General features: G+C 46.9%; 1 protein-coding gene and 1 pseudogene across 1 annotated transcript in view; one reads left to right on the top strand and one right to left on the bottom strand.

Moving 5' to 3' along the window:
- Positions 1-27382, top strand: part of WNK2 (WNK lysine deficient protein kinase 2) — a 187288-nt gene that overhangs the window by 72020 nt on the left and 87886 nt on the right. The window contains 3 exon segments of the mRNA XM_075550857.1: positions 18700-18872; positions 20032-20252; positions 26161-26318. Coding sequence (XP_075406972.1) covers positions 18700-18872; positions 20032-20252; positions 26161-26318 — 552 coding nt within the window.
- On the bottom strand, positions 549-18361 carry LOC142448498 (importin subunit beta-1 pseudogene; annotated as a pseudogene).

The raw sequence follows: 27382 nt of genomic DNA, 5'->3' as shown, positions 1-27382 counted from the left end.
CATGAGGGAGCAGGCCTAGGTCCAGTCAACCTGATCCTCTGAGACATCCTGTGTCCTTTGACTTTGCCCTATCAGCGATGGATGGAAACAGCATGAGCAGGACTTGACCCAATGGCACACCCACAGAGCTCCTCTACCGCAGCCTCGTAGTGTTTCCATTGGGAAAGGACCACCCCTCGGGGGCAACAGCACAGACTTTGTCCTCCTCCTCAGGACCACAGACGTCTGGCAGAAGCATGTGGGCGCAGCAGAAGTGTCATCAGTGCACTTCCTTGGGCACCTGGTGCCAAGTCTCGAGTGGTACCCCAGTCTCAGTGAGCACTGCCTCCAGTGAGCTGGCTATGTAACCCCGCCGCTGTGAGCAACCAGATGGAGTACCATGGGACTGAGTGTAGCCAAGTCTAGCCCTGCTGCCCGAGTGTACAGGCATCGACACTCCTCAAACATGTCTATTGAAAGTCCATGGATATGGATGAGATCCGCACCTACACCCTCCCCAGCATTATCACCCTGTGGGCAGGGACAGTCTGCACATCCTCGGACCCTTCTCACTCTGAGGAGCCCCACACCGTCTGGCCCATGGCCTTCCCGCAGTCCAGGGTCTTGGTGTCCAGAGGCATAGCCTGTCCAACTAGGGGTTTGAGCTCCTGTTTCTCCAAGACACAGCCACAAGCCATCACCTCCACAGCCCAGCGCTGCCAATCGGGTTCTTGACGTTCTTTAATAAAGGGAAGGACACGTGGAACAAGGCCATCTTCACAGCAGGTTGCCAGAAGCATGAGACACGTGCCTGCTGCTTTGCTGGGGTTCCAGTCACCATTGCCATTGTCATTTTCATCCTGTTGAGTTAGTGGCTGGGTGAGGTTCCAGGAGCCAGGCACCGCAGCAGTGCTCCCTTGGCATAAAACTTGATGGGGTGTTCAGGATATCATCCATCCCTGTTCTGCTGCCTCTGAAGCCTTGATGGCCAAATTCATTTCCTCGTCACAGACGTTGGACCAGTATTTGATCCCTTGTAGTGTCACCTCATCACTGTCACTGGCCATTGCTTCGTTCATAAGGGCAAAAAGAACAGGACCCACACCCAGCTTCATGAATTGATAATACCAGGACATTGTCTTCCCCAGGTTCTGTAATGCAGTCACTAGGATCCTTGTATTGGGACACTGGGTGGCTTCACACACCACTTGCACCATGAAGTGCCTCTGGGACTCTGTCGAAGCTTGCGTTGGTGACCTCCAGTGAGTTGGGGAGAGCATCGGAAGCTGCAAGCTTCACATTATCACTGACTCTTCCTCATTCCCTGGAGGATGGTGGTCAGAATCTCATTGGATTTACCCAGCAGCTGCTCTGGGCAAATGCAACCAAAGTTTCCAAGGTGAACTCGTTCGTGGGCTGTTGGGGTTTGTGACATTGGCCACCCACTGAGGAATGAGTCTGGCCACTGGTCCACTGAGATCTGTGTGCAGGAAATACCAGCCTCACACTGAAAGGCAGAGCTAGGTTGGTAGGCCTCGGTGCCAACTCTGCAGAACATAGTTCCTGACTTCCTGCCGAGCAGTAGCATCAGTAGCAAACCGTCTCTGCGGAGAGTGTGCCTTGTTGGCCGGACCCTTGGATGCCAAAGAGTTCTTGATTGGTGGACCCTCTGCAACTCTGGCAACCGGTCTGTTTCCTGGGTTACCAGTGCTCCAGACGGTGCCACAAGGAAAGTGGGCAGCTCCAGGAACTGGTTTGAGGCGATGGTGAGGGACGCCGTCTTCACCAGCGAGAACAGCACTCAGCTCCCGGGCGGCTCCTTTTAAGGCAGCCGTCCAGCCTTGCAGGTGGTGGCTTGAACTGAGGTCAGGGTTTGGGGGGAAGGGTCAGATGGGAGGGCTGGGGGTCACCGCCAGCCCATTCACGGGTTCCCTCTTGCTAGTCGCTCCGGCCCCTTCCTTCCTTCTCTCCGTTCTTCCCTCCGAACTGGCTGCGGGCTGTGGTGGCAGCTGCTCCTCCCGTGGAGACGGAGGAACCCTCCAACATCCCTTCTTGATATAAAATGCTTCCTTTTTAGTATTTGAAGGTCACTGGGTTTGTTTCTCTAGACAACCCCACCTCATACAAGGGCTCCGGCTGCAGGAGGCCGGGGTGGAGCAGAGGAGACCCTAGGTGGAGCCGGCATGGGAGGAAGACGGTCATGAGGAAGGGACTTAGTGAGGTGCCATTGTGGCACATGAACTGGGGTGTTTGGAGATTCACATGCAGCCAGAGGAGAGTGCTTTGTGGGCACAGGGTCCCGTGGAGAACTTGAGTCACTGAGTGTTACATTCTGCACCAGGTAATGGCTTCCAATGGTAGTGTGTTAGTCCAGGTAGACTAGAGAAACAAATCCAGAGACACTCATAGGTGTGTATGAGAGAGTTTTATATCAAAGAGCAATTGTACATTAAGAAAATATCTCAGCCCAGCCTGGTCCAGATCAAGTCCATAAGTCTGATGTGACCCCATATGTTGATACTAGTCGATAAATTCCTCTTTAGACGCACACAGCCATGCAATGAAGGAGAATTCAGGAAGATCAGAGGCCAGTGGGTGAAAGTCTTGTGGCTGCAGTGGCAGTGGCAGTGGCAGTGGAGGCCTCTCAGTGCTGGCGTGGGTCTTCATGTGGCTCCTCCAGCTCTGGGGCTTGGTTCCAGCAAGGGTCTCCATGTGGCTTGTCACAGGAGGACAAGCAGAGTGTCTGTGTGTATCTGGTCTCCAGTGAGCTATATTTCTCCTTTGAGCCTCTAAATGAGGTCAAGCTACAACCTGATTGACAGGCTAGACTCCACCCCTTTGCAAGTTGACAGGAGATTATCTAACTGCCACAGGTAGTGTCTGTGACTTGAAAAACATGTGGCCTCTGACCACACTCCCCAGGGCTCCTTGAGACAAGCACATAGTTTTGCTGCCCCCTCCAAATGACAACTATCCCCTTTTATGCAGAGCTCCTTGACTTTCATTGGAGAGTACCTGTGTCTGCCCTCGATGGACACAACCACAGATTTTGTTCCCCTCCAAGCCACTCTGCTCAGCATCTGGTCCCAGATGACTCAGGTCATGTTGGCCGTGCCCATTCATTGCTCAGGGCTTCAGGGGCGCCCCTGAGTATTTCCACCACCTGCCCAGCACCCCTCCTCCTCGCCCCTAGGTATAGCTATCCATAGGGTTTGGGGCAATCTTGTCTCTCTTCTGTATTCTGCTTTCCTAGGTAGTTGCACTCTACCACCTCCCTTATTTAACCCATCTTCTCACTCGGCTACAGGAGCCTCGGGCCAAAACGGGTAGTGCCTTGCCCTGCCTGCTAGTTCAGATAAATTATTGTTTGAGTTAAGAGAAGACTTTGAGAGATAGTCTCGCTTTAAGGTTTAAAGATGATCTTGGGGCACTAGTTTAAAGGGTGTATCCAGCCTCTAGAAATGTTGGATTTCATGAGAATTTTAAATTGTGTCCTACTTTTTCCCTTTTTATCAGGATTTTTTCATAGACTCTTTCATGAAAACGCTCAGCTTATAACTGGGTACAATCTGGTTCTTCTGGTTTCAAAGCAAAGGAGGCATTCATGGATATAATTAGCCACACATTCCATTTCCTTCTTGTATTGCTAACTCTTCTTCCTCTGTTTGCTCCCGCTTAATAGACCCTAGTTGTACCTTACATAGCTGCCTGCACACTTCTAAGACCTCAGACAGTGCACAATGAAACAGAAGGCAGGACAGAAGAGCTGTATACCATTTTAGGTCAATTACTGGTGATGGCAGGAAACCACAAGGCCAGCCCTCCAAACCAAGAAACCAAATCTACTTAGATGCTTGGTTATATGTATGTAAGCCGCCCCAGTAACTGTTTTCCCTCATCATTGTTGCACTGTTGTAAATATATCTACCACACAACTTTTATCAAGTCAACTCTTTATAGGTGCACAACTTCTTGAGAGCAATTACATTAATCACCGTGTAATGCTACTTTTATCAATGTGAGGTTTCTATTACTGTAAATGAAAACTTAGTACGTCAGAAGCAATAATTACCCCTTACTCTTCCCACCTCCTCTTGATAACCACTAATACACCTTTAGCTTTATACGCTTGCCTATTCTTGTCCTTTTAGATGTTATTGTTGTGGTTAGATGTCACTGGATTGATTTCCACTCATTGCAGCTCTATGTATAAAAGACCAATCGCTGAGGACAAATGGGTGCATAAGCAAATGTGGTGAAGAAAGCTGATGGTGCCCGACTATCAAAAGAGATAGTGTCTGGGGTCTTAAAGGCTTGAAGGTGAACAAGAGGCCATCTAGCTCAGAAGCAACAAAGCCCACATGGAAGAAGCACACCAGCCTGTGCGATCACGAGGTGTCGAAGGGATCAGGTATAAGGCATCATCATAAAAAAAAAAATCTTACCATAGTGAATGAAGGGAGACATGCAGAGTGGAGACCCAAAGCCCATTTGTCAGCCACTGGAGATCCCCTCACAGAGGGGCCTAGGGGAGGAGATGAGTCAGTCAGTGTGCGACGTAGCACCGATGAAGAACACAGCTTCCCTCTAGTTCCTAAATGCGTCCTCCCCTCCCCCCACCCCCACTACCATGATCCGAATTCTACCTTGCAAGTCTGGATAGAGCAGAGGTTGTACACTGGTGCAGATAGGAGCTGGAGGCACAGGGACTCCAGGGTGGATGATACCTTCAGGACCAGGGGTATGAGGGGCGATACTGGGAGGGTAGAGGGTGAGTGGGTTGGAAAGAGGGAACCACTTACAAGGATCTACATGTGACCTCCTCCCTGGGGGATGGACAACAGAAAAGGGGGTGAAGGGAGATGCCGGATAGGGCAAGATATGACAAAATAATAATTTATAAATTATCAAGGGGTCATGAGGGAGGGGGGAGGGGGAAGGGAGGGGAAAAAAGAGGACCTGATGCAAAGGGCTTAAGAGGAGAGCAAATGTTTTGAAAATGATTAGGGCAAAGAATGTACAGATGTGCTTTACACAATTGATGTATGTATGGATTGTGATAAGAGTTGTATGAGTCTCTAATAAAATGTTTTAAAAAAACCAACAGGCAAAGACTGTACAGATGTGCTTTATACAATTGATGTATGTATATGTATGAACTGTGATAAGAATTGTATGAGCCCCTAATAAATTGTTAAAATTAATTTAAAAAAAAAAACCAACAGACCCCTGCCTGTTCCTGTGCCGTCCTCACGATCGTTGTTCTCTGAGCCCGTTGTTGCGGTCACTTTGTTCAAGCCATCTCACGGAGGGCCTTTCTCTTGTTTGCTGAGTCTCTACTTTACCAAGCGTGATGTCTTCTTATATGTTAGGTCATACTACATTTGCCCATTTGTGATTGACTTATTTCCATCAATATTGTAGAATATATCAAGACTTTGTTTCTTACTGGCCAAGCATTGTTCCATTTTGTGTGCATTACTACATTTTATTTATCTAGTCATCTGATGGTGAATATTTAGGGTGTTTCCACCTCTTGATTATTGTGAAAAAGTGCTGCAATAATATGGATGTCCTGAAAATCTCTGAATCTCTAGGGTATATAGCCAGGAGTGAAACTGCTGGGTCATATGGTAGTTCTATTTACTGTTGTGAAGAATTGCTACACTGTTTTCAACAACGGCTATACCATTTTACATTCCCACCAACAGTGGGTGCGGGTTCTAATTTCTCCACATGCTCATCAACATTTATTATTTCTTGATGTTTGCCCCTTGGATCTTAGACATCATAGAGAGCATGAACTAGTATCTCATTGTGGTTTTCCAAATATGGTGATATTTATTTAGTTGTTGTTGAGAATGTACACAGCAAAACATACACCAATTCAGCAGTTTCAATAAGCACGATTTAATGGCACTGATTACACTCTTCAAGTTGTGCAACCGTCCTCACCCTCATTTCTAGTTCTTCCTTTTCATTGACAGCAGTTCATTTCCCGTCAATGTTCGTAAGATTGTTGTCTTTTGAGTTGCTGTCAGGTCAAACCTATATAGATAGCTCTTAGAAGAGCAGGCTTTTTACTAGTTAAACAAAGCAACTGCTTGGTTTTAAGTAGACTTCAAGGGTATTTTTGGCTACAGATTTAACGATTTCCTCAGGGCAGTAGCACCAGTGGTATATCCAACTTCCATGGCTCCAGGAAGTCTGGAATCCATGAGAATGTGAAATTCTGTTCTTTATTTCTGCTAGGGAACCTTTGATCGACATGTTCAGCCCCACATTCCACTGCCTTCTTTGATTCCTAACTCTCCATCTTCTGTCACTGCGGGTGAATAGAGACCAATTATTGTGCCTTGGATCGCTGCTTGCTAGCTTTTAAGGCTCCAGTCACTATGCATCTAATGAGGACATAGAATAGAAGCACTAAACACGTTACTCATCCAATTAACCGGAATCTCTCGTGAAACCATAACCCCAAATCTCTGAATCAATAAGCGAAGTTCCATGACGTTTTTGGTTGTACATAATCAGCTTTAACAACAACTCTTTTCTGAGGCTGTGGTTGTTTTAGTGGAGCTCTGAGGCATAGTGGGTTAGGTGTTGGGCTGTTAACCTCAAGGTCAGCAGTTCGAAACCATCAGCTTCTCTGCAGGAGCAAGATGAGGCTTTCTGCTCCTGTAATATTGTATACCCTTAAAAACCCAAAAGGGTGGTTCTACTCCACCCAATAGTGCTATTGGTGCTACTCCACCAATAGTGATTACTCTGGTTTGTAAAATACGTTTTAAAATGAGGAAACGTGAATCATCATTGCTTTAGCTGTGAGGGCCTCTTGATATTCCATATAAAGTTGAGCTTTAGTTTTTCCATTTCTGTTAAGATAACTTTTCGAATTTTTATTTGGATTGTGTTGAATATATAATTCACTCTGGGTTATATTGACATCTTAACAATATTGTTTTCTAATCCATGAGCACAGAACATCTTGATATTTTTAAAAAGCTGGCTCTCTGTTCCTCCTCATGTGAGGCAGCTGCATCTGTCCATTCCTGTGCAGTCCCAGCTGCATCTTGCTGTTCCCGTGCAGTCCCAGCCACATCCCGGAGATACTATGGTGAAGGTCAGAGTAAACGAATTTGTCTGCAAATGGCTGCCTGGTCACCATGGTAAAGGTCAGAGTAAACGAATTTGTCCGCAAATGGCTGCCTGGTCACCAGAGCTGCTTTCGAATCTGGCAAATGGACATTATTGCCATCATGACCCTTTCATTGACCTGAACTACACGGTCTACCTGTTCTAGTATGATTCCACCGTGCATGTTCTTTGGCACTGTCAAGGCTGAGAATGGGAAGCTCATCATCAATGGGAGTCCATCTCCATCTTCCAGGAGCAAGACCAGCCAACAACAAGTGGGGTGAAGCTGTGTCTTCACAACCATAGAGAAGGCAGGGCTTGCTTGACGGGTGATGCCAAAACAGTGATCATCTCTGCCTCTTCTGCCGATGCCCCCGTGTTTGTGATGGGCGTGAATCATGCGAAACATGACAACTCCCTCAAGATTGTCAGCAGTGCCTCCTGTACCACCAACTGCTTGGCCTCCCTGGCCAAGGTCGTCCATGACAACTCTGGCATTATGGAGGGACTCATGACCACAGTCCGTGCCATCACTACCACCCAGAAGACCATGGACGGCCCCTCTGTAAGTTTATGGTGTGATGGCTGTGAGGCTGCTCAGAACATCATCCCTGCATCTACTGGCACTGCCAAGACTGTGGACAAGTTTATCCCGGAGCTGAATGCGAAACTCACTGGGCTGGTCTTCCCTGTCCTACCCCCAGTGTGTCCATTGTGGATCTCACCTTCCGTCTGGAGAAATCTGCCTAGTATGATGACATCAAGAAGGTGGTGAACGAGGCATCCAATGGTCCCCTAAAGGGCATCCTGGGCTACACTGAGGACCAGGTTGTCTCCGGTGACTTCAGTTGTGACAACCACTCTGCCACCCTCGATGGTGGGGATGGCATTGCCCACAACGACCACTTTGTCAGGCTCATTTCCTAGTATAACCATGAATTTGGCTACAGCAGCAGAGTGGTGGACCTCACGGTCCGCATGGCCTCCAAGGAGTAAGAACCCCCCACCTGGACCACCAGCCCCAGAAACAGCGCTAGAGGAAGAGAGGCCTTCAGCTACTGGGGAGTCTTTGCCCCAACTTGAGCCCCAAACATACTGAGACTATCCCATCATCTCAAATTTCAATCTAGACCCCCTAAAGCAAAGGGAGGGGCTTAGAGAGGCCAACCTTATTATGTACCATCCATAAAGTACACTGTACCCAGCCCCCCCGGCCCCCCAAAACCCTCTTCCAGCAGTGCTTTGTAATTTTTATTATGTAAGTCCTTCACATCCCTGATTAAATTTATTCCTAGAACTTCAATTCTCTTAGATACTATAAATGGAATTGCTTCCCTAACTTTCCATTCAGATTTCTCATTTCTCATTTGGTCAGTGGACCCTCTCCCCCATGGCCTTATTAAATTCTCCCCCCCCCCCTTCTTGTCTCTAGAAGTTGTCTGGCAGATGCTTTGGGATTTTCTCTCTCTCTAGGATAATATCATCTACAAATAGAAAGAATGTTAGTTTTTCTCCTTTCCCAATCTGGGTGCCTTTTCTGTCGTTTTCTTGTTGGGTTGCTCTGGCGAGGTCTTCTAACCCAATGCTGAAGAGAAGTAAGAACAACAGCTCTCTTGCCTCCTTCCCGACCTCAATGGTAAAGCCCTCAGTGCTTCCCCTGCAAGTGTAGTGTGGCTAGTTTCCTTTTCTCAAATGCCCTGAATCACATTGAGGAATTTATGTTCTACTTCAGTCTTCTCTAGGGTTTTCATCCAGAAAGGGTGCTGGGACTTACTGCCTGTTTTCCTGCATCTGTGGAGATGATCCTGTGATTCTTTCCGTGCTCTTTTTGATGTTGAGAACACGTCTTTTAAATCACCCTCATCTCCCATCTGTTCCCATCTACACATAATATTCCCCAAAGCAGTGTGGAACCGAGTTTTGAAGTTAAAGTTTCTGCCTTGAGAAATTCTACACGTTGAGGATCTTGTTACCAGAGGCTCTAGAAAGGTGGGAGTGACTGGCCTCTCTGGAAAGCTCACTGAGCTGTTGTCTGCAGTGTGTGCACAGGAGGCCTGGTTCGTCTTCATGACCCGGTGGTTTCCTGCCGGTGTCTGGCCACTGTGGCCGGGAGATGCAGAGAGGCCCGGAGACCTGCATGTTTTCTAGTGTTGCATTATCGTTTGTGGTAGCTGTGTGTGAATGTTTATTTTTATGATGCCGCCGTCATTTATATATGAAACAGAAAATTGCTCCTCAAACGCATATGATTTCACCTGTTTTGTGCTTAAGGTAGGCTACAGGGTATTTGGGTGAACAAAGGTGAGTCTATTATAAAACTTCAGTGAATGTCCGAGGCAGCAGGACATCAAAGCTGGACGTCGGCAAACGCCGGTAGCTGGGTCTGTTTTCTCAGGCTGGGCAGAGAGCGTTCATTGTTGGCCATCAAACATGTAGGAAAGGAGGTAGTAAACACAGCTTCACCTCACTGACAGCTTCCTCTGCTTCGTGTGCAAGAACAGACGGGTCTGTTTGATCTGCTTGCCATTGACCCCTAAAACCTCAAGCGTAACCGAGGACACTCCCTCACAGAGGCACCCAGTTCTCCCATTGACCTTCAACATCTTAGGCACACAAAGGGGACACAGCACACAGAGGACACTAGACCTGCTTGTCCACTGATTCTTGCAACGTGGCTCGCATGGAAAATACAACCACACAGATGATCCCAGGTCCGTCCACCCACTGATCCTCGCAATTTGGCATGTACAGAGGACACACCTTTACATAGGACCCTAGGCAAGAGAGGGACCCACGAAGGCTGTAGGAAATGAGCCATGCTTGCTGTCTGGTGAGGAATGCTGGTGGCCTAGTGGACTACATACTGAGATGGTAACCACAACGTCAGTGGTTCGAACCCATCAGCTGCTCCATGGAGGAAGATGAGGCTGTCTTTATTCTTCAGAAATTCATAGGGGCAGTCCCACCCTCGTACAGCGTTAGCATTGACTTGAGGCTAGTGAGTTTAAGTTTTGTCTAGTGCTGCCTGCCTGCAGGTCTTTTTGGTAGGAAGCCGGGGGTGATTGTTAGGAATTCTGCCAACTGGACACTCCACTGCTCCTTCAGTGAGTGTCTGGCATCCACCAATTCCTAACTGCGGTGGACAGCCAAGGGAAAATCCTCCGCGACTGCATTTCAGGTTCTCTGTACTTCAGACCATGTTTGAGAGACACCTGTGGAGTAATTTTTTTTTCTGATTTAAAAAAGAGAAAACACAACCAAACATCTGAAACTAGAGTGTCAAGTCATCTCAGTCCAGATTGTGCCCCTGCAGGCCTTGGGCTTTCTTCTGCTCCTGGGCACCTTTCCCCCGGGGAGCAGCCTTTCCTCCTCCACCAGCCAAGAGAAGTGTTGACACAAAATATACACAAAGACAGCCAAGTCTTCTGGCTGGACTTGAGGGTGGCCTGGTCACTCTGGGGCTTAGCATCTGCCTGCTGAAAGCAGAACCGCAGAACCCCCCACCCAGGAGCACATGTGAAGTCCTCGTGGGCCTGCAGGATCTCTGGCAGAGCTAGTAAGCCTGAGGCCATTGGCAATGTCCCCTGCTGGCATGTGTCTATGTCTTCTCAGCCCCAAACCAAAAATAATTCACAACTGTGTTTTCCAGCTGGATCTGGGCCCAGGACAACCTATTAGCACCAGGTTGTCTTTCTGTGACCACCTTGTCATCCAGATCAAGCTCTCTGCTCCCACCAGTTGCTTCAGGGGTGACCTGGGCCTTCTTGTTCTCAACTGACTGGACCTCTATTTTTTTTTTTTTTGTAGCAAAGAAAAGCCAGCTCAGGATAGTTTTATCCTTAATAATCTGATTAATCTTTGAGGAAACAGAGGCCACTAATTTCTGCCCCACCAGCAACCTAGTGAGACCTCACCTCAACACCAAGCTTTCAGAGAAGCAACTCTTCTTTCAGGATTTGGAGATATCTTTCTGAGGGGTATATGCTCTCTCTTGACTTTACCCTTTGACCTTGAGCACCAGCAGTAGATTAATTCATAAAGTCATCCTAGAGTTGTTGAATTCTACCCTCTTGGAGTTGCCAGTCCAGTAGGAGCAGACCTTGATTTAAAATGAAGAACAGTAGATGGAGTGAGGCAGATAAGAGGAGCCAAGCTGCCTCCTGCACGGTGGTGTGGGGAAACACCCCAAGCAGAGGCTCATTGCCTTTCTAAATTACACATAGTTTAAAAGTGCCTTAGTTTATAAAATAACGTTTTTAAATTCTTTCTCTATCTTCACCCCATAGGCCACCTCCAAGAGGTAACTATTGTAAATAATTTCTGACTTTAGTATATCAACTTTGACAGTATCTCCAAAAAATTCCGACTACAGCATATTTACAGAATTTCCCATTGCATTTCAATCTTTGTTAATTACAGTGTTTATAACATTAGCAGTTTGTTCTGAAACTACAATGAAATCTTCCATACTTTGCTATTGATTGATTTCTTTTTTTTAAATAAATCATTTTACTGGGGACTCTTACAGTTCTTATAACAATCCATACACCAATTGTATCAAGCACATTTGCACATACGTTGCCATCATCATTTCCAAAACATTTTCCTTCTACTTGAGCCCTTGGTGTCAGCTCCTCTTTTTCCTTCTCCCTCCCCTCCCCCCCCTTGTAATAATTTATAAATTATTATTATTTTCATATTTTACACCATCTGCTGTCTCCCTTCACCTATGTTTCTGGGAGGATGGGGGGAGTTGTACACGATCATTGTGATCAGTTCCCTTTTTGTCACCCTTCTCCCTCTACCCTCATGGTGTTACTGTTCTCAATATTGGTCCTGATGGGTTTATCTATCCCGGATTCTGTGTGTCAAGAGCTCTTATCTGTAGCAGTGTGCATGCTCTGATCTAGCCAGATTTGTAAGATAGAACTGGGGTCATGATAGTGGGGGAGGAGGGAGAAATAAGGAACTAGAGGAATGCTGTGTGCTATACTGCACCCTGGCTGGCTCATCCCTTCCTTGTGAGCCTTCTGTGTAGTCCAACTGTCTACAGATGGACTTGGGGTCTCCATTCTGACCCCCCTCATTCGCATCAAAATGGTTGTTGATTGATTTCTTGAATATCACCAAAGATAGTTTATAATATGAAAGTAAATCAAAAGTGTTGCTGCTAGGGCTTTAGTTCACACGTGTCTGAGCTTAGTCTAAACAAAAGGTGTTTAAACATATCTCCATGATCACTGTATAACTTCAGACAAGTTCCCTCAATGATACATGTGTCTTAGTCTGTTAGAACGCCTTCAAAGTGAGGTCCAGGTCAAATAGAAGCTCGCTAGGAGACGTGCTGGACCTGGTAAAGTCAAGGCAGAGAGGTCAGCTGAGAAAGTTATGGCAACTGTGTTACAAATCCCAAAGGGGTAAAATGGATAGATTTTTCTCAAAGGATACAGATGAATCACAGGGGCTGATTATGTAGAAATTCAGAGAGAATCGAAGGCTGCACTGTCAAGAAAAAGCTCATGGATGTCATGCCAAGGAATTTTTTTTCATCCCAACAATGCACCTGTTCGTTCTTTGAAGGTAGCAGGGCTGTCCTGTGACAATTTCATTGGGAAGCCTTACTCCATCCACCCGACAGCCCTGGCCTGGCCTTTTCAGACTTCTTTTTGTTCCCTAAACTCTAAGAATTAAAAAAGGAGCACTACCCACACTGCCCTTTTGACATGACATAAACAAAGAGCACTGAATTATTTGGGCAAGGACTAGAGATATGTAAACTTCACTTTCAGAAGTGTATAGACCTAGGTGAAGGATACATTGAGCACCAATGGCTTCACATCTTGTTTAATAAAGTGTCTGTGTTTTTTAAGAGCCCTAATAACAACATGAGCTAACTGTTGGCTGCTAAGCAAAAGGTGAGTGGTTTGAAGCCTCTAGTTGTCAGGTGGGAGAAACATAGGACAATCTGTTTCTATCGATATTTCTTGCTTCAGAAACTCTGGTGGTATTTTTATAGCAATGTTCTTTTTTACTTACCCTTATATAAATAATTCTATAACTTCCCTCTAGCACGAAGGAGACCTATTAAAAAAAATCTAATGGAAATGATGTGGTTCAAAGAGGCTTCCAGGTGAGCCAATCATTCAGTGTCGCAGAGCGTCTTTCTCTTGGTCCCCATCAGGTTCAGTCATTACCTCAGACAAAAGGCATCTGTTAGGCCACATCCCTTTGTGTTGTCTTGTGTCTTGTTGACATACACATTTAGAGAATATAGGGTGTACATTTGGGTTCGCACATATATGAAATTGGATGAATTTTGATAAATGGCTAACCTAGTGTAACTCACATCCTCTGTTATGATGTAGAATGTTTTCATCACTCCCAAAGTTCTCTCGAGGTCACTTCCAGCCAGCTCCCATTTCATCCTCACCCCAGAGTAACCCCTGTTAACCTTGGTCATCATACATTTGGTCTTCCTCTTTTGGAGTGCTGTAGAAGTAGAAGCATGTAATATGGTATCATTTGTTCATCATACTTAAAGTTTTATCCATATGGTTGCATGTATCAAGAGTTTGTTCCTTTCATTGCTAAATAGTCTTCTTATTTGACTGCATTACGATTGGTTTATTTTTCACCTGGATGACAGATATTTGAACTGTTTCCATTTGAGGGCTATCATGAATAAAACGGCGATGAAAATTTGTGTGCACCTCTTTTGTGGATCTATGTGGTCACTGTTGGAGTGGTAAATACCTAGGAGTGGAGTTGTTGGATCACAGAGAAAATTGCCAACTTCTTTCCCAAAATGATTGTACAATTGCCACTCCTCTCAGCAATGTAGGGAAAGTTCTAGTCTCTCTGCCTCTTCACCAACAGTTAGTTTTCGTTTAACCCTTCTGTTAGGTGTGAGGAATCTCTGGATGGTGCAAATGGTTAACACACGTTTTGCTAACCAAAAGGTTAGAGGTTCAAGGCAATCCAGACACAGCTTAGAAAGGCCTGGTGATCTATTCTGAAAAATCAACTATGGAGCACAGCGGGTACCAGGGGTTGGAATGAGTCCATCACTACGTGTCCTGGCATTGTTTCACGTGCATTTGTTTGATGCTGAATGATGCTGAGCGCCTTTTCTCTGGGCCATTCTTGTGTCTTCTTTTGTGAAGCATCAGTTCATGTCTTCTTTGTTCTGCTTCTATCATTTTCATATTTACATACTTTTGTTATTTTCAAAATTAATAGAATTTATTTTTTAGAGCACATTCAGGTTTACAGAAGAATTGTGCAGAAAGTACAGAGAGTTCTTATATCCCCACTCACACAATCCCTTCTATTATTAACATCTTGCATTTTCTATTGAACATTTGGTGCACTTGATGAATTAATACTAAAGCATCATTTTTTTAGATCTTGCATCTGGGTTTTATTTAGCTATAAATTACACATGCTTAACATCTTTTATCATAGTCCTATTCATTTAAATTGTTAAATTACATGTTATATAGACCATAAAATGATGCCTTACATAATTCATTATTTATTAAATGCTAATTATCAAGCCTATCAAAATTCTAGAATAAGGAGGGGTCTGACAGAAGACTGATAGCTAAAGCATTTCTTGGGAAGCATCCAATATCAGCCTTAAGAAATTTCCCAAGTGGTAGTATGTACCCTTTCCCTAAATTATCTGACAAACAGGGCTTACAAAGAGAGAATGCTTTGGTCCAACATCTAGTTAATCAACCTTGTGGTTGAAATGAAAACAAAAATCAGATTGGGACAAGCACACACATTCTGTGCAATTTTGTGGGAGTTGTGAGAAAGCTATAAAGGAATCCCAGCAACAGTTGGAACAAGGGGACCCTTCAGGATGGTCTAAGTGAGTGGGGAACGGAAGCTTGCAAAGGTCGTCCTTCTTTCCCTTGAGAATGGCCACGGCAGCTCCTTTCAAAGGAAAGAGGGATCATTTTTAACAAGAGTCCACAGCTTAAACAGAGGGTTTCCTCTCTTTTTCATTATTTAGCCATAGGATTTCTTGGTGTATGCGAGTTCATCTATAAATCCATGGTTTGACTTTTCTAAAATAAACCATCATTTGGGGTGAGCGCACAGCTTCCATTTTATTATGTAGATTAAATATATTTTTGGTACTTAAAAGTTTCATTCCCCACTTGTCTGTCAGGTTGTCATGCCGGGATGCTTGCAACGTGACACTAGAAACTATACCAACAGTATTTTAGATATCAGCAGGGTCCGTTAGTCAATTAAGGAATAAGGAAGAGGTATTTGACTTCAGAAAAATTAGCCACTGAAAACCTTACAAATAGCAGCCAGGCTTTGTCTGAAAGAGTGCAGGAAGATGAGCGCCTCAAGTTGGAAGCACTCAAAAGATGATTAGAGCAGAGCCGCCTCCGAAAGTAGAGTCAACCTTGATGACATAGATGCAGCAAAGCTTTCACGACCTTCATTTGTTGAGGGAACTCAACTCCAAATAATAAGATGCAGCTGAAAATTCCTACTATTAATCAGAATTTGGAATGTACAAAGGACAAGCCTAGCAAAATTAAAAGTTGTCAAAAATGCAATGGAACACAAACACTAATATCCAAGGTAAAAGTGGACTGAAAAGAATTGTTTTGGCTTTTTGAATCATACAATCAAGGTTTAATATGCCAGGAATGACAAATTCCAGATCAATGACATCATATGCATCTCAAAAAGAACATTTAGGATCTTTTTTCAGGTATAATGCTGTCTGATAGGATAATATCTATATGCTTACAAGGAAAGCCAGGCAATACAACTATTAAACCTATGCCAACCACTAAATCCAGGTATGAAGAAATTGAAAAATACTGCCAAACTCTTCAGTCTGGAATTAATCACACAAGCAATCAAGAAGCATGAATAATTATTGATGACTGGAAAGGTTGGACACAAAGAGTTAGGATCAAGAGCTGGAGATCAAAATGACATTCCTTGTAAGAAATTTGTAAGACCAAGGACTTCTTCACTGAAAATACTTCCCCCCTACCCCCCCACCCCAACTATACTTTAGTCACTAGACATGTGGGCCTCACTAGATGCAGTGCACAGGACTCAAATCGACATCCATGGGGCTGGACAATTGGCTGTTGTTAGGTGCCATCGAATTGGTTCCAACTCATTGTGACCTTACGTACAAAAGAAAGAAACGCTGCCTGTCCTGCACCATCCTCACAGTTTTTTTTTATACCTAGCCCATTGATGCAGCCACTGGGTCAATCCATCTTGCCCAAGGTCTTCCTCTTTTTTGCTGCCCTTCTGTCTTGCCAAGCATGACATTCTCCTCCAGGGCCTCGTCTCTTCTGACAGTATGTCCAAAGTAAGTGAGACAGTCTCTCCATCCTTGCCTCTAAGGAGCACTCTGGCTGTACTTATTCTAAGACAGACCTATTTGTCCTTTTGGTATTTCGGGATACTTTCAATATTATTCCCCAACACCAGAATTCAAATGCATTGATTCTTCTTTTGTCTTTCTTATTCAGTGTCCAATTTCCACATGCATTTGAGGCAACTGAAAATACCATGACTAGGATCAGGTGCACCTTAGTCCTCAATGTAATATCCTTGTTTTTTCACACCTTAAAGAGGTCTTGTGCAGCAGATTTGCCCAATGCAATATGTCTCTTGATCACTTACCTGCTGCTCCCATGAATATTGATTGTGGATCTAAGCAAGACAAACTCCTTGAAAACGTGAACCTTTTAAAAACTGATCATGACGTTATCTCCTGATCCAGTTGTGAGGATTTGGGTTTTCTTTGACATTGAGTTGTAGTCCACACTGAAGACTGCAATCCATGAGCTTCATCAGCAAGTGCTTCCCGTCCTCCTCACTTTCAGCAAGCAAGGTGGCTTCATCTGAGCATCACAGGTTATTAATAAGCCTTTCCCCAATCCTGATAATGCATCCCTCTTTGTATAATTCAATTTCTTTGTTTACTTGCTTAGCATACAGATTGAATCAATATAGTAAGAGGATATAACTGATGCACATCTTTCCTGATTTTAAACCAGGCAGTATTCCCTTGTTCTGTTCGCGTAACTGATTCTTGATCCATGTACAGGTTCCTCACAAGCACAATGTAGAATTTTGGAATTTGCATTCTTTTCAGGGTTATCCATAGTTTTTTATGGTCCACACAGTCTAATGCTTAAGCCAATAAAACACAATCCCACATCTCTCCGGTATTCTCTGCCAGAGATCCATCTGACTGCAGAAATTACATCCTTTGTTCTATGTCCACTTTAGAATGCAGCCCCAAACTCTGGCAGCTCCTTGTCAATGTAGCTCTTGTATGATCATTGGACACATTTTACTTGCGTGTGAGATTTCTCTATAATTTGAGCATTCTGTTAGGCCACCTTTCTTTGCAGTGGGTGTAAATATAGATCTTTTCCACTCAGTTGGCCAAGTTTCTAAATTTCCTGACATAGATGAGTGAGTGCTGCCAGTACTTCATCAACTTGTTGAAATATTTCAATTGGTATCCCATCAACTTAACCTAGTATTTTGGCTCTCATGGTGACCTTCCTGCATTTTGCATCATTGCTTGTGGCTGCATGAGTCTGAAGAGGGATTTATAGACGTATCAGATTTATGGACTTGATCTGGACTGGGCTGGGATGTTTTCATGATATATAACTACTTCTTGATATAAAGCTCTCTCTTACACATATATGAGTGTCTATGGTTTTGTTTCTGTAGGCAACCCAGCGTAACACACCTTCCAGCTTTAGGGCCTCACCTTCCTGCTCTGTGCTGAACAGTGCTTGGTTGTGGCACATATGGTTTTCCTTGGCTAATTTTTGGAGTGGGAGCCCTCCTTGCTAGTCTTGCCTTAGTTTGGAAGCTCTGCTGAAACCTGTCCACCACAAGTGACCTTGTCGTTCTGAAATCTTGGCGGCATAGCTCCTGGCATCCTAGCAATGTGCAAGCCATTATAGGACAAAGTGACAGACTGGCGGCAGATAGAAAATGTGCGTGAATCTTGAGTTGGTGAGCCATCTTGCTTCCCAGGAATTCCCTTTGCAGTGCTCCTGGTGTCTGCTCCTGAGTGGTGGCGGCCAGACTAGGTTCAGATGGCACCTTACAGGACTGAGTACCGCAGACCTTGGGAAGCCAGCTCCACAGCCTCTTGTCGTGCACAGAGCACCAGCTGTGTGGGGCTACATTCAAGATGTCTGTGCTTAGGGCTCCCTCTCATTCGGTTACATGGCCTTCTGGATTTAGAACATTCTCCCAAAAACTTTCTATTAAATTTGGTGACAGAAAAGCTCAGGACGTGCTGTGCTTTGGGGACATGAGGCTACCTTTGAAGCTGTGAAACTGGGTCAGACTTCACAAGTTCGCTTCTCAAAGCCTGGTTATTTTTTATTACTGTGCACGGTGAGTGTCTGAGAAAGCAGCCTGCTACAGGCTCTAGAACACTATCATAACCAGCCCCTTTCCCACTTTTCTCCCAACTTTGGGATAAAAAGGCTTTTGTGGCATCTGGGCTGCAGAGTTGTCACCTACGCACTGTGCCTGTGTCCTCCCCTACAGGACCGGAAGCTTACCAAGCTGGAGCGGCAGCGATTTAAGGAGGAGGCTGAGATGCTGAAAGGCCTGCAGCACCCCAACATCGTGCGGTTCTATGACTTCTGGGAGTCCAGTGCTAAAGGAAAGCGCTGTATCGTGTTGGTGACAGAGCTGATGACTTCAGGGACGCTGAAGACGTAAGTGTGCCACCCTACTTGCTAGGCTTGTGGGAGTGAGGGGGGACTGGGGAAATGTCTAGGGGTCATATCCCTCTACAATGTCCCCATTAGCATGGTAAGTTATAGGAAAGAGCCTCTCAACCATAGGAAGTCCCCACGAAGGAAGAGAATTTCAGCAAAGCTCAGTTGCTTCTTAGCATTGAGCTTCTACTGGCTCTGTCCATCAGACACAGAGAGGAAATCTTGTGCCCCCAGCCCCATAGACTGTCTCATGTGTTTGATTCTTCATGGGACAGCAGGGATACAAATTACTGGGATTATTTACTTCCTAGGGAGCTTATTTACCTGCTGTTGCTGGTGCCTGGTTGCTGCTGGGCTTCAGCTTTAGCCTGGGCCCTAGGCCATTACACACACACACACACACACACACACACACACACACACACCCGTGGCATGAGAAGTGGACTGTTGTCAGGTGGGATGGTGGAGTTCACTGACCATGAGAACCTGGCCCTCTCCTCATGGCCTAGACTGAATGTGCAGTCAGACCCCAGGGGAGGGAGTCCATACAGGAAGGGTGTTCCTGGTAGCCCATCATGCTACTAAAGAGCCTGGCTTATGCACATGGGAAGGGGAACAGCGTCCCCTCTCAATAGCTGCAGCTTGTGTTCGTTGGAAATGCTCCAGCAATAGGTAAACCAATGCGAACCCACTGTGGGGATCTTCTTCCAGTTTCACCCACTGGATTCTTAGCAGACCTACCCACTCAGATATGGGGTTTGACCATCAGGGCTTCAGGTGCCATGCTGGCCCCTCCAAACCCAGCCCTGAGGTGTCCCAAGAACTCCATCCTGGTGCAGTCAACCATTGCCAACACCAGCAGCACCCTGTCCTAATGATAAGAGTGTTGTGACTGGGTGAAGTTTAGCAGGACTCCCAGCGGAGGGAAAGCTGGTGCATGGGCCTGGGCTGGCACACAGCTCTTCCTGGCTGGCCTGGCTGCCTGCTCTGGACAGCCCTGCTAAGTTCCTCCTATTTGATGGCATTCCCAAGCCACCCCCACCTGCACACATGGAGGGTGGCAAGGGAGGGCCCCAGGCCACCCCAGCTTCAGTGGAGCCTGGCAGAGGACGCTTTGTTCCGATGCTTGGTGAGTGTGCCTTGCCTTTCCCTCCAGGTACCTGAAACGGTTCAAGGTGATGAAGCCCAAAGTTCTCCGCAGCTGGTGCCGGCAGATCCTGAAAGGCTTGCTGTTTTTGCACACAAGGACGCCACCCATTATCCACCGAGATCTGAAGTGCGACAATATTTTTATCACTGGACCTACCGGGTCTGTGAAGATCGGCGACTTGGGCCTGGCTACCCTCAAAAGAGCTTCATTTGCCAAAAGCGTGATAGGTATGCCCATGTGTCCCTTCTCTGAGGCCTGGGAGCCTAGGAGTAGGCAGGCTTCCGCAGGCCAGGGTGGAGCCTAGTCTCCCACCTGGCTCTCTACATCGCTCTGTCTGACTTGAGCCATCTCTCGCTGGCCCTCTGGCTGATGGTTTGCAAAGGGGAAACCCAACCAAAGGCCCTTTCCATATGGGCTCTGAGAGTGGAGAAGACCCAGACCTGGGCCCAGGAAAGCCTTGTAGGATGATGCTGGGCTGGTCTTACAGGGTTGGGGATGGGAGATCATGGAGCATTTGGAGATGAAATGTCACTAGATGGGAGGTAGAGGGACCATGGAGATGGGTGGGAAGGTGGGTACAGATGAAAGGCCCACTGGCACTCTAAGAGGGGGGCTTGTATCTGTTTTGTCAGTTATCTCTCAGTAGTTAGTACACAGTCCCTTCTCGAAGAAGTGCTCCTCCTCTTCTGCCACAGCCATTTTTGGGGGTGGTCCCTTGGCTGCTGCAGGAGGAGGTCTCTGTTTCCCCAGAGTGTACTCAGCCCCAAGCAGGCACGGAGTGTCTGTCCACCTTCACCCAGGACTGAAGGATCGAGGAGGACATTTTGCAATGAGAGCGCTCGGGGGGCATGTGGGTTTGGGTCTTCTGGACTGTAGAATCCTAGCGGTCGAGGAGTCCAGTGTCGTGCGAGCAGCTACCCGGAGAGAGCTTGTGCTAGTGAGTCCCTGGAGGGAGCACTGAGGAGCACAAGCAGAGCAGGGAGCTCATCACACACTCCATCAGAGGAAGGCTGAGAGCAGGGCCCACTGGGTGGCCCCTGCACCCTGGGATTCCGCATCATCCATGGTTCGTAGGGAAGAGTTTGACTGTGTGACCCTAGGAAGCAGTCAGGGCCTCAGACACTGGATTAACTGAGTGAGAGGAGGGCTGTTGACAAACCACCTGCCTCCGACTAAGCTCGCTCACTTAGTGATGGTGAGACATCTCATAGATGCTTCTGGGCTTGCTCTCCCCATGAAGTTCCTTCTCTGGAATGACAGGTTCAGCAGGCGTGCTGTGACTGCTTTGAGCCAGGCTGACTGTTCCTCGTGAAGACAGGGTGCATCCCGATAGGGGTGAGCCTAGGTAAAGCCCAAGAAGAGACACTGGGACCAGGGAGCTCACATCCTCAGCTGTCTTGTTCTTGTGGGAATGTGCATGAATCTTCTCGGGTTCCAGGCAGTGAGCAGGCAAATAGCACTGAGTGGAAGGCCTATAGGTGAGAGTGCCCGTCATGCCTTCTGATGGGGGAAATCCCTCCTCAGTCTGTGAATGGCATTAGCACAGCTCACCCAGAGAGCTGCTTGTCTTAATGGATAAGTGGGTGAAACACCCTTCAAAGCTCTAGGGGCCAGCCTTGAGCATCTGCCTCCTTTCTTCGTCAACCTGCCTCTCAGGAAGAGGAGCCTCCCATGTGAGTCCCTCCTAGGGCGAGTGGGGAGAAGGCAGTAGGTGCATGATCTCATTTCTGGCCCAGTGTCCAAGCTTCTTTGCTAGCACTTTAGCTGTGACCCACTTTGCAGTGCCTTGTCAGTGGGGACTCTTGTTGTGTGCCCAGGGCCCGGGGAAATGCTGAAAAGCCTCTGCTGGGTTTTGTTCTGCCTTGAAAACAGCACAAGAGGCCCTCATGGCTCTGACCAAGGGTAATTGTCCTCCCTGGAACCTCCCCAGGGAGGAGGAGCCTGTCAGAATGAGAGTGATATATTAGGGAGCACGCAGGCACAGTCAGCTCACTGCCTGGCTGCTGCCAGTGTCTCCTGTGTCCCTGCCATGGCTCGAGGTGCTCATCGTGATGCCTCCAGCTCAGAACTGTCCTTCAGATGTCACTTGTCCAGAAGATAATGGTGGAGGCAGGTTGGGGTTGGCAGCTGAGAAGGCTGGTCTTGGCCCTTGGCAACCCAGACTGGTTGCTGTGCCTTCTTAGATTTTACAGGCATACATGCCTGCAGGGTCTATGACACACACCCTCCTTGTAATCTTGGAAAGGGGCTAAGGGATTTTGCTGGGCATGAAGCGCATTTGGGGTGGCCGTGCACCCATCGAATGGGGACAGCAGATGCAGCCCACAATGAGGCACGAGTACTACATTTAGGACTTGCCGGATGAGGGTGTAGTAGTGACAAGTTGGTGCTGCTTACTACAAGGTCAGTAGTTTGAAGCCACTGCTCCATGGAAGAAAGAGGGGGCTTTTCTACTCCTGTAAAAGAGGGACAGTCTCAGAAACTCACAGGGACAGTCCTACCCATAGACCCCAACTCATGGACAGTGAGTCTGTTTTTGTGGTTGGTTGGGCAACACAGGAGTAGTGAGCTGTCAACCACAAGGTCAGCAGTTCAAAACTCCCAGGCATGCAAAAGGAGCAAGATGAAGTTTTCTATTCCTGTAAAGATTCATAGTCTTGGAAATCCACAGGGGCAGTTCTCTGTGCTGAGAAGGTTGTTATGAGTTGGCATTGACTCAATGGCAGTGAGTTGTTTGCTTTTTGGGTGGGCACTGAGCACACACATCCATATACACATAGACATGTACACAATATACAGACATGCACACATATAAACATGCAAAGGTACATCAACACTATCTTATATATAACATCTGTGTGCACACATGTTACACAAACGCACATAGATACATGTGTGCACAAGACATACACAGACACATACATAAAAAAAGAGAAGCTCGGAGCTATTGAGTCGATTCTAATACATAGCTACAACTTCCCCTCTAGGTTTCTGAGACTATAAATCTTTATGGAAGTAGAAAACCTTATCTTTCTCCTTTGGAGAAGTTTTTGGTTTTGAACTGCTGACCTTGTGGTTTACAGCCCAATAAACTACCAGAGCTTGTACAAACAGATATACATATACATTTTTTAAAATTTATATTTAAATGGCTATAATTAAAAAAATGTGGGGCGTAGCTGAGAGCATGTTCATGGGAGCATGTGTAGTATCCCTGCATGATCCCTAGAGCATGTGTGCAAGTGCATATTATTGGAAGCTCCTCAGCCCTGGCCTTACAATCTTCTCGCCCATCTGGGTCCCCTCCCCTGCAACAGTCAACAGTCAGGCTTTGGGGAACGGTAATTACAGAGCAGGATTCTCTGCCATCCCAATTTCTTGCTGGTCTCAGAGCGAGTGTGTCTGGAACTACCAGCAATTCTGGGGCTGTTCTGGAGCGGCTGTGTGCCAAAGGGCCTCCTGTGTAGGCCTCGCTGCTGTGGGGCAGCTGGGGACTCCTGCAGGCCATGGCCACTTGCTTCTTGGCCCTATTGTCTGCCCCAGCTCTCCTGGGGGACACGGGATGAGATTTTTTGTTCCCCTCCGCCCTACATGGGCTGGGCACCTGCCCAGAAAACATTAGGTTGACCCCCCCACCCCCACCCCATGACCAAGTGCTGGGCCTCCATGAGTAAATGTGGGTCCTTGATATAAGCCTACCTTTTTATGTGTCCCCTAGCAAGCCAGCCCCGTTCTCCTTGCAGATGGCTTTGCGAGCATTCGGTGAGGGCCTGAGCTCTTAGCCCCCTCACCGTGCACTGCTGTGGCTCCTGGCCAGACTCTGCTATGCTAAACCAGGGAAGGTTCGGGTGGGCAACCTTGGGATAAGAGGTGTCGGTGGGATCCCAGGGCTGTCCAGTGGGGCCGGAGCTCAAATTGTCACTTGCTGGGCAGGCTCCCAGCTGCACTCTGTGGCGCTCACTCAGGCCGCACTGGGGGCATGCTATCGTCACTGCAGGGCTGAGCCTAGGCAACGTTCCTTGTTTTGTGACCAGCTTGAAGGTGGAAAGAAACTTTAAAAATATTAACTTAAAAATAACCAGTGCAAAACCATTTGAAAGCAGTCATGTGGGTTAAAACCCCCCAAAGATGAAAAATGCCAAGTGAGAGACCTGTCTCCCCTCCTGACTGCTCCACTTAGTTTTTCTGGTTTCTGGTGTATTCTTCCATAATTCTTCATACTTAACTGAAATGTACTGTAGGGTCTGGCTTTCTTCACTGTTTTACCCAAATTGTTAGATGGGCTAGAATTTGTGGGCAAATGAAAACTAATAATTAAAATCATCTGTACACTACTCCATCCCAGAAATAACTATGTAAATGTGTCTTTGTACTTTCTGACCCCACCCCCCACATGGTGGTTTTTAAGCAATAATTACTTTGTGACATTTTGTGTCTGCCTTTTAAAAAATAGTAATACATGTAATTTTTTCTCCAAAGTCAACAATTGTACAAAAGTTGAAAATGGCCTATAAAACTTTATTGTCCCCTTTCTTTGCATTCTGCACAAGAGATATTCAATATATCTATACCAATAAAAAGGTCCTAGGAGTATAGTAGCAAAAGTTTATATGGAAAATTAATTTTTTTAAACCACACAGAAAAATGTAACAAGTCCCACCTTTCAGACTCATTTTCCCCAGTGTACATTGGTTTATCTATAAGGGGCTTTAAAAAGTCCATAGGGAAAAAAATCCATGTTCCTTGAAGCCCCTTCTAGGTGGGGTCACCCCTGCATAAAGTGATATGCTTTACTTTACACGGCCTGTCATGAGCTCCTGTGCCTCTAAGAATTCAGTCAACATTATTTCACGTCTTTTCGTGTCAAGTATTGTGTTAGACAGGGTTCTCCAGAGAAACAAAACTAACTGGAAAGCTAATAATTATATATATATATATATATACACAGATAGATATATAACACAAGAAATAAACAGTTAATTAAATTATAAAGCAGTACAAATGGCTCAGTGCAACTCACTCCCGTGAGACAGTTGTGAGACACTGGCAGTCCTTCAAGTCTTGAGGGCCGTTGGGTCGTCCTCTGTAGAGCAATTCAGGCTATCCGGGCCCAGGCAGCAAACAGCAAGGCAGGTCACCAACAGTCAGCCAGATGACAGGGTCTGACAGTCCCCAGCTCAAGAGATGTAAATGCCAATGCTGTGGCGAAGCCAGTCTTGAAGGAACCTCAAATTACAGCAATACAGTCCATGGGTTAGGTGACCCACAGGTAGTGTAGCTTGCACATTGAGGCAAAGAACAAGCAAGGCAGCCGCACTCTGGTCTGATGATCAAAGAGCAAGAGGCAAGAAAGACGAGGCTCGCCAAGCCATTTATCTCTCTGGCCTTCAATTAATCCCACATGTGTTTATCGGCCAGGTGGGCACAATAAACAAACTACCTCAAGAATCTTCACACAGTCTCCTTTTACCACGTCTCTGATGCTGGGGGGTGAAGGTGCAGCGTTGTCTCTCTCTCTGTCCCAGGGGCGACAGTGGACTGCTTTGTCCTGGAGCAGCTGTGTCACAGTTCCCCTAGCTGCTCCTCAGCTAGTGGACTCGCAGGATCTCCTGTCTATTGCTCCATAACTAGTACTGAGATCTTATTCACCCAGGATTATTCAGGTGCAGATCAATGCTGGACCAGTCATTAGGAGGACGGCACATAGGAAGATGAAGGGGACTCTTCCAGGGGTGTGCCCCTTAAGGAGACCCCTGTTTCTGGGCCAGTGTTCCTTGGAAGCGGTGGTCTCCCAGGACTTAGGGTGGCATTATGAGCTCAGCCCCTGAAGATACATTCAGCCTTGGATTCATGTCCCAGTAAAATTTCAGGGCCCATCTGTCTGTCGAGCATTTCTGTTGGCGTCCTGGCTTCTAGGACATATCAGACGACCCTGGAGAGGTAGCGTTAGAGGTATCATGGATACCTCTAGCCAAACCCAAGTGGGCACTCAATGAGGGCTGACCCCTCCACCCCACCCCCACCCGGGGGGTAGGCAGGTTGGTCCACGATGGGAAGGGTTGATGGGCCATATGGGGTCGTGGTGTTCCTGGGCCCCCGGGGGCTGACTGCTCCATCTGCTCTTCCCGGGCACAGGTACCCCTGAGTTCATGGCGCCTGAGATGTATGAGGAACACTATGACGAGTCTGTGGATGTCTACGCCTTCGGGATGTGCATGCTGGAGATGGCCACCTCAGAGTACCCCTACTCGGAGTGCCAGAATGCGGCCCAGATCTACCGGAAAGTCACCTGTGTGAGTCGACCTTGAGCAACCTTGGGGGTCTTTATTCCCTTATAGAATCCATAGACACCACCGTGAAAGGGGGGAACAAAGTCACTTTAACGGTGCAGATCACGGAGGCTCAGCAAACACTCGGTATTTGCAATTACAAGAGCGCTTAGTATCAGGTGGTGGTGGTGATGATGGTGATGAGGAGGATGATGAGGAGGAGGAGGAGGATGGTGATGAGGAGGAGGATGGTGATGATGGTGATGAGGATGATGAGGATGATGATGACGACGACGACTGCGGTATCGATTGGCTTTCCTGTGCTTTGAATGCCACTACAACACGGACCACTTAGACACAGAGGGTCAGTGTCCATGCAGAGTAGCCAGCCTGGAGGCTAGCTCCAGACGCATCCTCTGAGCGACCACCGAGCTCCCTCTTTCCCATCTTACTTAGATTGAAAATACAATTTCTTTTCCTTTTCATCAAAATTCTACCACTTGGCCAAGGGCCATCGAAGCAGTGGTCAACACCAGGTGAGCCATCCTGGGCCGCTCGTCTGTTTCACTTCAATGAAAATCTTGATCAGACAACAGTCTCTGCGTTTACTGCGTGTCTCCCGCGGCAGTCTTTCCTGTGCCGGCAGGCTCTGTGTTCATTGCACTGGCTGCACAGAACTCACATTCAGTGCTCCCGGGTCTGGGGCTTGTTGTGGAAGTTAACAGGTTAAGATCCAGGTGGGAACACTCAGGTTGGAGTTGTTCCGTCAGAACATGTTGCACAGTTCTTTGAAGGCTGCTAATAAATGCCTGCAGAACATGCCGCTCTGATGTCAGCCCAAACATGAAGGCACCCAGCTCTGTGCGTCAGCAAATGCAGCCCCTTGAACTAAGCGCCCAGAGGCGCTCCACTCCACAGCGAGCCTCTTGCCAAAAGCAGTCTGCTTTCCTGGCTCAGTTGGCTGAGAAGTCCACTGCCCTCTGTCTCCTGCTCTGGCACCCGGCTCTGTGGCTCCGGGAGTGGTCACGCTGCCTCTGGTTCAAAGAAGTTCGCTGTGCAGGTCTTAGGGTCCAGAGGACATGCCCCAC

This window comes from Tenrec ecaudatus, chromosome 5, assembly GCF_050624435.1.
Source record: "Tenrec ecaudatus isolate mTenEca1 chromosome 5, mTenEca1.hap1, whole genome shotgun sequence".
In the NCBI taxonomy this organism is placed as follows: domain Eukaryota; kingdom Metazoa; phylum Chordata; class Mammalia; order Afrosoricida; family Tenrecidae; genus Tenrec; species Tenrec ecaudatus.
This window is presented reverse-complemented; position numbering and strand designations above follow the sequence as displayed.